Source organism: Phyllostomus discolor, chromosome 3 (genome assembly GCF_004126475.2).
Source record: "Phyllostomus discolor isolate MPI-MPIP mPhyDis1 chromosome 3, mPhyDis1.pri.v3, whole genome shotgun sequence".
Classification (NCBI taxonomy): domain Eukaryota; kingdom Metazoa; phylum Chordata; class Mammalia; order Chiroptera; family Phyllostomidae; genus Phyllostomus; species Phyllostomus discolor.
In genome coordinates, this window is record NC_040905.2 from 186,632,907 (window position 1) to 186,646,242 (window position 13,336).

General features: G+C 50.4%; 1 protein-coding gene across 1 annotated transcript in view; it reads right to left on the minus strand.

Moving 5' to 3' along the window:
* Positions 1 to 13,336, minus strand: part of GABBR2 (gamma-aminobutyric acid type B receptor subunit 2) — a 330,068-nt gene that overhangs the window by 152,000 nt on the left and 164,732 nt on the right. The window contains exons 4-5 of the mRNA XM_028531783.2: positions 12,095 to 12,196; positions 428 to 493 (exon numbers count right to left, since the gene is read on the minus strand). Coding sequence (XP_028387584.1) covers positions 428 to 493; positions 12,095 to 12,196 — 168 coding nt within the window. The remainder of the gene's footprint in view (positions 1 to 427; positions 494 to 12,094; positions 12,197 to 13,336) is intronic.

Sequence of the window (13,336 nt, forward strand, 5' to 3'; positions counted from 1 at the left end):
GTAAAGGACTCAGGGGTAGATACTGGATAGTTGACCGTTTGTTCTAAAGCTAAGACTCTGAGCCCTGCTCACAGGGCGGGGAGGCGGCTGGGCGCCTGTCCTGCCCCTGCCCTGGAACCTCCCTCTGCGCCGTGCACACAGCCGGCCTCCACAAGCACGGCTGAGTCAGGCAGACTCGCAACCAGCAGACAGGGCTTAGCTAGTGGATTTGGTAAGTCGGGTCCCTGGTTGCTCCTACAGCTCTACTGTTCCGAGCCCTGGGGTTCTAGCTCCATGAAAGAAGAAAGAGCAGGGGGAATAACACCGTTGCTTCCCGACTCCAGTCCTAGGACCTCACTCACCCACCAGGCGGTGAGAATGAGCCCGAGAAAAAAAGCTTTGTGAACTTCCCCAAAGACACAAATGACATGATCAAAGTTGTACTTACACAACAGAACACCTTTGCTGCCATATGCTGGTCAAACTGGCCAAGGATGATCCTCACGTCATTGCCCTGTGGACAGAAGGACACATATGTAAGGGTGAGTGCGCAACAGCACACCCCAGAGGGCTCGAGACCAAGGGCAGAGAACATTTGTGCAGCCCAAGCGCCCAGCCAGGAGCCCTGCCTGAGCAGGGCAGGCAGGGCCAACGCCTCACCCCCAGCCCAGCCAGGATTCTCTGGGCCTCTCTGGGGCCAGCCCTTCCTGGTCTCGTGGGCAAGCTGGAGGATACTGCACAGGCTGGAGGCTAAAGCTGACCTTGACCTCTCCCCTGCTCCCCTCCAAGGCCTTCAGGGAGCAGAGACAGTGTCTGATCTTCCTCACTATGCATGTAGGGAAACTGAGGCCAGAGGAATGAAGGGAGCTTCCTAGGTTCCCAGGATGGTGTCTGCAGACATGAGACATGAGACTCATCTGACCCCCCACCCACCCCTTATTCTAGACTTTTCTACCTTCCTAGAATCCACAAAGCTTTCAAATTAGGTTTCAGAATCTCTTTGAGTTCTGAGCTTTGTTCAAGTATCAGCTCTACCAACAAGCTTCAAGGGTGGACTCTGGCGGCTCCTTTTCCCACCGAGCCTCGATTTCCTGATCTGCAGAGCGGGGATGACGGTGGTGCCTACCTCACAGCGGTTGCTGATGGCACCAAATGAGACAGATCACCCTCATAATGTGCTTAACATGGTTCCTGGCACATAGTAAGTGTCCAATAAGTACTAGCTAGTATTAGTATTTTATAACCTTCCCTCAGCCCATCTTTATTTCAAAGGAAAATCTATATTCAAAAGCTCTATAAAATGCTTATTTATGATCTTATTATCTCAGTGTGGTTAATAGGTATAAGCTGTACAACAGCTCCTGTGGCTCATTTATTAGTTCAATAAACATTGACTCCATGCCCGTCGGAGGCTCCCTCCCAGGTCAGGGTGATGTCCTTCGGTCCTTCGGTCCTTCGGTTGCTTTGTAGCGGGTGAGGATCCAGGCTGGGCCCTCTCCCCACAGAAGACAGGCTGGAGGCGGGTGTGCCAAACAGCCACCAGGAGGCCAGCCCTGGCCTGCAATGCCGGCCCCCACCCTGCTCGCTCCCTGCCTTCCTCAGCAGGGCTCTGCCTCACAGGTGGTGCTACCTTCCCACCGTTCATTCTGTCCTCTCCACCAGGCCTGAAGGCCCTTTGATGCATAAAGAGAAACATGCTTTTAAATATCAGTTTTTAGCATCTGTCAAAATTGGAAAGTGCTGACTGGGAGGCCAGTTTACTCATCATGTACTTTAGCAAAATAAAAAGGCTTGGATTCTAAAATCATCCTTCGTCTGCGAGCAAGAATGGAAAGAAGAAGGGAAAAAGTCGCTCGGAAAGGACTTTGAAAGATCATTAATGGAGCGGTGCAAGGGAGGCGAGCCTTTGTCATCACCATGTCTGCGGTGCTATAAAAAGTTCTGAGCTGCTTCCGTCTGCAGACATGCTCCCGGGCACACTCCAGGGTCTTTCTGCTTGTTTGTTGAAATCTTTCATCATTTCTTGCTGCTAACAATATCCATCCACCCAGCCACCCAGCCACCCAGCCAAAACTTACAGAACATCTACTTGGTGCCAAGTTCTGTGTTGTTAAACATGATGTAGTAGAAACAGCTTATTGGATTTTGCAGTTAGAGAGACCTTGGTTCAAGTCCCAAAGCTACCACTGACCAGCTGCAATCTCCTAAAGCCTCATCAAAGAAATAATACCGCCTACCTTGCAGGTGGCTGTAGGAGTAATGACATGAAACCTACCTGTTGGCTTCCATGATGCTCTCTCCTGGTTCCCTCCTACCTCCTGGTCACTCCAGCTCAGAATCAGCTCCTTACCTTTCTGTTGATCCCTAAATGCTCGTGTGGAACTCAGTTCTGTCCTCATCACTCTCCTGGGCAACCTCACTCATGACCCCAGCCACAAGTACCCTCGGTGTGCTCTGAGGCCCGAAATCTCCCTCCCCAGCCCAGACTTTTCTCCAGCTGCCTACGGGACACCTCCTTGGATTCTCCCAGGCACCTCACGCTTAACATGTCCCCAGCTGAACCCATCATCTTTCCCTCGAGCCCCTCCCTCCCACTGTGCTGTCCATCTCGAGACTGGTGTCGCCGACCTCCTACTCCCCCAGCTGGGAAACGTGGCGGTCACCTTAGGTTCACGCCTCTCCTTCATCCACGTCACAACCAGGGTCTGTTGGTTCCGTCTGCTCACAGCTCCCACATCATTCCCGTCCCTCCAGCCCCACTGCCCTGGCTGCGCCACTACTGTTCCCTGGGTGGTGAACTGCGGCAGCCTCCTCCCTGAATCCCTGTCTCTAGTCCTGCCCCATCTGCCCCAGTCTCTACAGAGCAAAGGATGGGATCATTCCAAGATTCAAATGTGATCATGCCAAATCGCTTCACAGCTCCCTGAACTCTACAGATTGATCTCTGAGCATTCGAGATTCTTTACCAACTGACTCCTATGCACTTCTTGGCCCCATTTCTCACCAGTCCTCCCGTCTCACTCCTCCACGGCACTGAAAGAGAACGGCATCCAGGTCTGCTCCTCCTTCCTTCCTTCCTTCCTTCATTCATTCACTCATTCGTTTCCTCACTCTATCCCCTCTTTCTTTCTGCAAACTCACCCATGCAGAATGTCCTTCCCTCCCACCTTCACACACTCCTACTCTGAGAGGCCGTCTCTGTCCCATCAGTCTTGGTGGCCATTTGTTCCTCTGTGGGCCCAGAGCACTCGATCATGGCACAATCTTACACAGATGTAAGCCACTTACTTACATTTATGTTTCCCCACTGGACTGAGGGCAACTGGGTTTGTCTCTGGGTTCCCAACTCCCGGCACAGGGCATAGCACATATGTCAATAAATAGGTGTTGAGTGCTTGATGAAGTCCAAAACGCTGTGCGAAGCACCAAGTGCAAAGCCTGGCCCATACGGGTTTTTTTGGTAGCTGGTACCATCATTGCACTAATGCCCTTTCAGCCTAGGGCCTAGGCACTGATTGGGTTCAACATGTCCATTTCTCGAATGGACTAAGGGACCCACATTCTTCACGGCCGACCACCTGCTGACAGATAAATAACCAGCTCTGCCATTTGTGGACCATTTAGTGTTCCTGTTGCCTTGACAACCAAGTTGCATAGATTGCTTGGACTATGCTCCAAGACTGTTAGGATTGGATGGGGCCCAAGGGATCATTGATCTAGTTAAACTCTTCCCTGAGGGGTAAAAGGCTTCCTCCAAGGCTGCACAGCACCCCAGAGCCAGTGCTCTCACCTGGGTGCTCCCTGACCACCAGAGTGCCCCAAGGAACGATCCTACCCAGAGCCAGGCTAGGCCCGATACAGGGAGCTCTTCACACCATTCTGATTCCAGATGGTGAGTGAGAGAGGGCAAGATGCTGCAGAGTCTGGGAGGAAAGAGGACAAAGCCAGCACCCACCCAGTGCAGCTGACACCTGAGATCCTGGGGTGCTGTTATTATGCCCACCCTGGAAAATTTCATGAGCCAGCTGAAGTCCCCCAAAACGAGACTTTCCCAGGCTCAGCAGATGCCACTGGGCCTGCTGGATTCCCTCCTGGGGCTGGCATGCCCTTCCCAGCCACAGTGAGGGGGGGCTGCCAGCAGCTCACTACCTTCTTAGTTGAGGGGGGCTTTTCCTGGCCTGGGAGGCTATGTCAGGCCCCACACTCCACAGCAGCCTGTGGCTGACACACACACACACACACACATGGGAAACTCCAGCCCCTCTGCTGCAAGGTGGAGCAGCTCTGTGGAAGCAGGCTATGCTCCAGAGACTCTGTGGGGCCAGGCTAAGCAGGTCTCCACTAAGACGGCTTTCTGGCCTCGCTCTTCTCTAGCCTCATCCTGCTTCTTTCCCCTTCTCTTAAGTGTACTCTCAGTAAATCATTTTTATAAGAACCTCAGGCTCTTTTCCTAGACTGAGATACACAGGTAGGAAGTGGTTGTGCGGGCCCCACCGCAGCTCCAGAGCCTGAATGCTTGACCAGGCTCCACTGTGGAGTGCCTGCCAGGCTGAGAAGGCCAACCCCACAAGCCTGAGCTGCAGGAGCTCAGCATCCTGTCTGCAGCAACAACTCATGAAGACGAGTCCTGCAATATTGAAGTGCAAGGACCTGAGTGGAAAATGCAATCCTGAGACATCACAATAGCTATCCTGTATGTAAAAGAGCAGAAAAGTAGAAGGCCACCCCTTCCTATCTTCTCTGTGGCAGGCCTGTGGTCTCCTACTAGGAGGTCAAGGTTGACCTGACACTGACTTCTGGGTTATCTGGCATCTCCTACCACTTGTGCTTCTGCCTGCCTCAACCACCGTTCAATATCTTCCCTGTTCTCAGAGGCCAGCCCCGCAGACCCACTCTATCTACCCTGCTGGGCTGCTGGAAAATCAAATCAGACCATGCTGGATGTTGTAAGAAAGGGATGAGGTGCTGTGAGCCCCAGGGCAGCTGGGCTATTGTGGGCTGGCCATCACGTGAGCTGGGGGTAGACGCCGGGGAAGGGGTCTCTCGGGCTCTGAGGCCTGGGGTGAGCCTGACAGCGTCAGCCTGGATGTCTTCCAAAGTCCCTTCTGGCTCTGACAGACTGATTCCACACCCAGAAGGAGCACTCTGTCTTTTATTTAGCTAAAATTAGTCTTTTCTTAGACTTGTTTTTTTCCTCACCAGAAGTGTCCCTAAAGGCAGAGAAGCAAACGACACATACTCTTTAAGGAAGGGAGTGAAGAGGGAATAGCCCCCGGCAGCCCAGTGGCAAATCATGGCATTTCTTTAACATTTATTATTTTATTTAAAAAAAAAACCAACTCATTTATAGCCCTGGCTGGTGTGGCTCAGCGGATTGAGCACCAGACTGTGAAACAAAAGGTCTCCAGTTCGATTCCCAGTCAGGGCACACGTCTGGGCTGTGGGCCAGGTCCCTGGTTGGGGGCATGCAGGAGGCAACTGACAGATGTGTCTCTGGCACATTGATGTTTCTCTGTCTCTCTTTCTCCCTTCATTCAGCCCTTTCTCTAACAATAAATAAAATCTAAAAAAAATTAAAAACTCATATATAGTTAGCATTCTAATTGCTTACCTAATGTTTATCTTAAGATAAAAACAATGTTTTTTCTTCCCACATCTCTGAGTAAAACTGGCCCGCTGGGAAGATGTACAATATTTATTCCAGGTTTGTGTCCCCGCGGGGAGCTTGTATGAACCTTGGTTCCAGGCAGACAGGCCGGGTTCCTGGCCTCCAGAAGGGCGATGATATTCCCACCAGGACTCTCCCGGGGAGCAAAGGGGGGACAGTTCACCTCAAGGCCTATCTTGGTGGTTTTCCAGTGACAGGCAGAACAATGCCCCCAAAGACACCTGTGCCCTGATTCCCAGAACATGTGCATATGCCACGGGACATGGCAGGGCGGATGCATGCTGCGGATGAAATCAGAGTTGCTCATCAGCTGACCTATAAGATGGAGACCGTCTGTAATGGGAACGCTGGGCGGTGGGCAGGGGGATCCTCCGGGGAAGGCGGGTCAAGATGCTGAAGTGAACAGAAGGGCCTGCCGGAGCCTGGGGCCTGCTCCCACAGGGCCCACGGCCTCACTGTGGAGAGAGCCGGGGCAGGGGGGCCCCTTCATGGGCGGCCTTCTCCATCAGGCCTGGCGACAGCTCAGGGTGAAGGCCCGCTTGGAACAGGCCCCGAAGGAGCTTCAAGGCCTGGGGGTCTTCATCACACAGACGTGGTTTCATTTCCTGACTTTCGGTAGATTCATGGCTGCTAAATCAGCCTGATTAATTTAATTATTCAGTTCCTCTATGTTCTTGCTTATTTTTGCTCGGGTGATCTGTCCAAGGCTGAGAGAGAGATGTGATGGCTCCCAACACTTTTGTGTTTCCGTCAATTCCCCTTTGTATTTGTAAAAGGCTTTTCTTTATATATTTCAGTGGGATGCAATTTAGAGCAATAATGGTCCATGAGTGTGTTATTCTCATGGTGAATTGTACCCTTATTTATAGAAAATGACTCTCCTCCACACCAGAGCCTTGAATTCTCTTTGCTCTGGTATGAACACTGAGGATCTCGCTTCATTTTGGTTTGCCTGATATAGTGTACCTTTACCCAACCTTTTACCTTTGACTTTTCTGTGTCACCCTGTTGTAAATAGCTCTAGTTAGCTCTTCAAAGCATGGCCTGAAATTCTTTGCCTTTTAATACAGAGTTTGACCTATCTGACCTTACGGCCAGGAGGATTGTAGTTGGTTAGCAATTACGTTTTGTGCTTTCTGGTTTTCACATTTGCTTTCTGTATTTCGATACATGGACTAGATTGTCTTTGCTTTTACCGTCCGTGTTTCAGAAGCTTCCGTTTGCATTATAGCACATTTACCATTCAGTTACTCTAAGCCTTCTTTAGCTTATATTTCTCTGATTATGAAACTCATGAGCAAAATGATCTCTTTGGAGTCCTTCTCCTATGTAAGACCAGGAAGTTAGCTCCCATTTAAAAAAATATTTTTATTCTCACCCAATAACATTTTTCCATTGCTTTTAGAGAAAGAGAGGAAGGGAGAAAGAAAAATTGATGCAAGAGAGAAGCATTGGTCGGTTGCCTCCAGCATACTCTCAGAAGAGGGAATCTTATGTGCCTTGACCAGGGATTGAACCTGCAATCTAGGTATGCACCCTGACCAGGAATCAAACCTGAAACCTTTTGGTTACAGGACGATAGTCCAACCAACTGAGCCACACCAGCCAGGGCCCGTGGTTTTTTTTGTTTGTTTGTTTGTTTTGTTTTGTTTTTTACCACATCCACTTTTGGCTCTGTTAATGGGATTAGATTTTTATATTAAATTATTGCTATTATAGTATCTATTTGTCCATTATATGTACATGTATGCTTGCTTTCCAAATGAATTTTTGCATCTGTATACACTTTTATAACAATTATTTCAACTCAGCTCTTTTTGCCACCGGTTCTGGCGGTTCTTGCTGAGCAGTGGCAGGTTCTGAAGTTTGCCCTGGTTCTACAAGGCTGACGTAAGACTTCAAGGATTACCTCATAGAAGGGCACCTGGCACGCGCCTCATGTGAGCCTCGCATGCGGCAGAGTGTCTCCCTGTGGCTCCATTGTTCCGGGGGCTGGATGCTGGGAGGAGTCAAGGTGGCCTGGATTTTGCACCTTTGTGGAAAATATGCTCTTTTCTGGCCTAGATACTTGTAGATTTTCCCCTTCATGTTTGTATTTCAAAACTTTTGCCTAAATATGTCTATATACGACTCCTTTTTCACCAATTCTACCAGCGCGTGGAAAGGCCGGCTGGTCTGCACATGTCCTTTTGAGTTGCTGACCTTACACTTCCATCACAGTTGAAGGTCGGCAGTTTTGTATGTTCCAATCTAGCAGGTCTCTCAAGCCCATTTAAGTTTGTCTCCAATTTTTTAAAACTAAGTTTCTTATTTGAAAATAGTTTCAGATTCACAGGGAAATCACAGATAGCACAGAAAGTTCCACATGCCCCTCACATGGTCCCCTCTATTAACATCTTGTGCTAGTGGGGCGCATTCGTTACAACTAATGAGTCGATATTGACTATCATTAGCGAAGGCACACACTTTGTTCAGACCTCCTTAGTGCTTTCCTCTAATGTTCTTTTCCCATCCCCGCACTTCATCCAGGACGCCCCATTCAATGAGCTGTCATGTCTCTAGAGGCTACTTCGATGTAGAAGTTCCTTATTTTTAAAGACCCAGACCATATTGAGGTATAGGTCAAGGATTTTGTCGAATGGATTTCAAAGAGAATTTGCCCGGTGTCTTTCTCATAGCTAGACTGGGATTATGGATTTTGGGGAGGAAGACCATAGAGGTAAAATGCCCTTTCCTCGCACCATTTAAAGGGTACCTCCCATCAACAGGGCTTATCGCTGCTGATGCTGACCTTGATCACCTGTCTGAGGCCGTGTCTCTCGGGTTTTCTATTCTAGAGTTACCCCCGCCCCTCCGCCCTCACCACCTTCATACTGTGCTCTCTGGAGGGAAGTCACTTAAGTGGGCAGTCGACTCCACCTCCTTGAATGTGAAATATCTGCATAAACTATCTGGAATTCTTCGGCTTAGATTTGTCTATTCTCTCCCATTTACTTATTCAATCATTCATATCAACATGGACTCATGGGGATTTATTTTCTACTTCCAACACTGCGTTGATTTTGTTGCTCGCACGTCCCAGCTGTGGTCAGGGGGAGCTCTTTCTGATGGCAGCTGCGCCCCTCTGTGCCACCTCCCTCTGTGTGGTGGGGTTCCGAGTACTCCTTGTTTCCGGCACTACGAGGTGTTCCGGGATCTAGTCCCTGTCTCAGTTCCAGAGTCAGCCATTTCTCCAAGGAACCCTGGCTCCTTTTCCTTGAAAATGGTATTAGAAACCAAGATCTGGGTGCCAGGTATGACTGCTGATGCTGGGTGCCTTTTTCTTTATTTTGCTTCTATTTCATTTGTCCTGATTTTCCTTTAGGACCTCCCTTCTCCAGCATCCATAACTGTTACCTTTCCTCTCATCAGATTGATTTCTTTGACCATTTTCTCTGAATCTTGTGCTCCGTGTTATTGATTTTTATTTTCCTTGGCATTAACTCTGCTCTCTAATACCTCCAGTGCAGATTTTAATTCTATAATTTGCTATTTAGTTTCTTCTTTGTCCTCGGTACCTCCTTCTCTAGCTCATCCCACAGTAAATCACAGATTTGCTTTTTCTCAGGGCTTTCCAGAAGTTACATTTCTTTGTTCTTGAGTATCTCATTATTGTGTTCTGCTTGCTTTGTCTGTCCCAGACTTGGTATTTTACTTATACATACCCAGCAGATTTATTGAGCAAATTAGATCTGGCCCTAGGTGTTGGGTGGGGGATTAAAACAGCGACCACGACAGAGAGCAGCCGCTGTCCCCTGGAGCTCCTGCCACAGTGGGAGAACAGAGAGGGTGAAACAACTGGGTAAAATGAAACGTGGGTCAGACCTTAGTGGTTGAGTTGTTTCCCCAAAGACCTGTTAAAATCCTAACCCCCAACACCTCAGAATGTGACCTCATTCAAAATAGGGTCATTACAAATGTCATTAGCTAGGATGAGGTCTTAGTAGAGTATAGGATAGACTCAATACAAGATGACTCAAGTCCTAACATAAAGACAGTGTGAAGAGGAAGAGGGAAAATGTCCCTTGAGGCAGAGATTGCAGCCAAGGAACAATGAAGATTGCCAGCGACAGTGGACGCTCAGAGAAAGGCAAAGGAGAACCCCAGGGCCTTCTAGAGAGCATGGCCTTGACCTTGGACTTCTAGCTTCCAGAATGGGAGAGAATAAATTTCTGTTGTTTCAAGCCACCCCCGTTGTGGCACTTTGTGAAGGCATGCCCCCTCAAATTAATACGGATGCCCATCAATGAAATGGAGAGAGAAATGAGCAGAAAGCGGGGATGGGAGTGAGTGGGGCAGAGATTTAAAATTTTTAATCTTTTTATTTTTTTAAAGATTTTATTTATTTATTTTTAGACATAGGAGAAAGGAGAGAAACACGAATTGGCTGTCTCTTGCACACTCCCAACTGGGGATCTGGCCCACAACCCAGGCATGTGCCCTGATTGGGAACCGAACTAGTGACACCCACCACCTCCAGTTCCCAGGTTGGCACTCAATCCACTGAGCCACACCAGCCAGGGCAAGAATTAAATTTTAAATGAAGCAATTAGAGATGGGAAAGTCTGGGAAAAGGGGACTACTCAGAACCAAGGAGAACAAAGTGTGAGGAGGAACTTTGCAGCTTCCAGGGGAAGAATGCTCCACACGGAAGGAACCCTTTGCCAACCGACTGAGCATGCTGTCCTTGGCTCTTCCCTTCCCTGCTTGGGTGACACTGGAACCCCTCCTCAGAACCGCAGCTGTGTGGGGTGGAGGAAAGGGCTGGGCCCTGGTGTCGCCCAGATCCAGGTTTGAATTCCAGCCTTCCTCTTTCTAGCTGGGTGACTTGGGTTGAGTTTCTTAACCTCTTTGAGCCTCCACTTCCCCATTTGTGAAACGGGGATACAGGTCCTCTCTGTCCAAGGCTCTGGGGAGGATGAAACAAGCAAGTGGAGGTCAAGGGGACCTGGCCCTTGGTTGGCACACTGGAAAGGTCGGCTGCTATTTTCACCACCATTAATATCACTCCTGCTTCTGTTGGAGTTGGTTGGCTGATGAGCAGAACACCCAGTTCTATCCCCAATTTCCTGCAGACTTTCAACTAGTGCCTCTGCTCTACACACAAAGATTCTTTAAACTTTAAAGCCTGCAGAGCTCTGCAGGGCCTCTGAGGCACAGGAAGCTATTCCAAGGGCCCACGCTGGGGAGACGCGGTGTGCGGCAGCAGAATGTCAGTTCAGCACTGGGTCCCTGCCACCAGCCCCACCCCAGGTGCTCGCTCCTTGCAGAGGGTGCACACCACCCCTTTGGGTCCTCCAGGCCCCACACAGCCCCCGCCTCAACCCCAAGACCACACAGTCTCCCGGGAAAGAGCGTGGGCAGACCTGGCCCCAACACCTGCACTGCCGGCAGGCCTCCCTAGCTACTGTTTCTCATCTGCAGAGGCTGCCGGGGCTGAAATGTCCTGTGCAGGCGCAGGGTCTGCTCCCGAGCAGGGACAAACCACCGGTGCTCTGCTTCCCTTGCTCCTCACCTCTCGGTCTCCGTCTCCCCATCTGTGAACTGAGACTTTGAAAGATGAGAGCTGTGACCCACCACCTGCTCTGACTAGTGTAACCTGGGGCCTGCCCAAGAGAAAAGGGCATGAGGGTAGCACGGCTGTCTGGCTCTCTGCCTTCGCCCCTCCTTCCCTGCTGGGCTCCTGCAGGTCTCCATCCTGCTCATCCTCAGTGGCCAGCTCAAATGCTGTCCCTCCTCTCTGGAGCTCCGCAGGGATCCTCTCCCTGGGTGGGGCCAGTCGCTTCCTCCCTTGTTCCCCGGCCTCTCTGTTCTTGATTCCCCTGAAAGGTATCTGCCTCCTGCACCAGTGGCGAGCCACCCGAGGTCAAGGGCAAGCCTGATGGTAACTGTGCGCCCAGGAGAGGGTCTGGCACAAACGAGGTATTCGAGAGAATTTGCAGAATGAATGGACCAGTGACAGAGACCACGTACGACTGGGCAAACTTGTGGCTGACCCCTTCTGTTACTGGAGCGAGCATCACCAAGCAGGTCGGGAGCCTGGGCTTTCAGTCCCAACCATACACTTCCTTGCTGTGGTTTTGGGCAAGACAGGTCCCCTCTCTGAGACACTCCGCGTTGGAGATGATGCTAACTCGTGCCCCGCTGGCCCCTCAGGCTGCGGTGACAGACAGTCACTGAGTAAGCTTTATATGGCCATGCAGCTGGCTCTCAGACCTTTGGCCAGGGCTGGACAACAAGCAAAAGGAAAGCCAAGGGAAGTCAGCTCCTGGGAGCGTCTCCCGTGTCTGATGTGCCCAGGATGAAACGAAGCAGCCTGAACTCGAGGCTCCTTCACGGTCAGGGGGCTGGGGAACCCCAGGAGCATAGTGTCGGTCTGTCCTTCAGACCGTGACTAGCTGTACCTACCTTAAGCTTCTTGACACTGGTGCAGGGGTCGTTGGAGAAGCTTTCGGTATCTGAAATCTCGATGTCCTCACCGTACAGCACCCCGGTCAGGTCATTCCTCACCTGTCAGCAGAGAGAAGGAGGAGAGTGGGTGTGCTGGAGGCCACAGGAAGGGCTGGTTCAGAGACAGCGTTCTGGTGAGGGGGCTCAAATGGGTGAGGTGGTTTTCTCCACCAACATTGGAAAGGAGTGGTTTTTATCTTCATTATAAAATGGAGTGCCCTGTGGGGCCCTGGAGGCCCCCCACACCACACCGCACCAGGCACACGGGCACTAGGAGGCCAGGCGGGGAAGGGGCTCACTAACGGTGCCTGGGAGCTGCCCGGGAGAATCAAGACAAGCAGCCAAGTCCCTGGACATCTATGCTGGTGTTTCTCCAGCGTCACACTGTCTCCAAATCAGACTACGCAAATACATCTCAACAGTATTTATATTTTGTTTTTATAATCCTCACCCGAGGATATGCTTATTGATCTTGAAGAGAAAGGAAGGGAGAGAAAGAAACATTGATGTACCAGAGAAACATCGATTGGCTGCCTCCCATATGTGCCCTGACTAGGGACTGAACCTGCAACCTAGGTATGTGACCTGACCAGGAATTGAATCGGCAACCTTTTGACATAAGCAACAATACTCCAACCAACTGAGCCGCACAGCCAGGACAATTTATACTTTGGGTTTCTTAAAAGATTTTATTTATTTATTTTTAGAGAGGGAAGGAAGGGAGAAAGAGAGAGAGAGAGAGAGAGAAACATCAATGTGCGGTTGCTGGGGGGCCGTGGCCTGCAACCCAGGCATGTACCCTGACTGGGAATTGAACCTGCGATGCTTTGGTTCACAGCCCGCGCTCAATCCACTGAGCTACACCAGCCAGGGCATATTTTGTATTAATTATTTGTAATCTTGCTTTACTTGGGAGGGGAAAAATAGCCAAGACATTCAAAGAGACATGCAGACTAGAGGAAAGCGCTCAGGGGGTGTGGAGCCAGCTTGTGATGTTAAACATAACCGCACGTCTGCTGACGCACGGAACGACCGACATCGGTGTGCTGGAAAGGCAGAGCGCTGCAGACTCCGCAGTTCACCGAGGCCAGCCAGCAGGGAAACAGTCTTTGTGCAAAGACAGCACAGAGCGGTAGGGACTGCGGCGACCTGGCAACCACACACCCTGCCTCAGGCTGCAGCTCCAATCATGCTACGCCT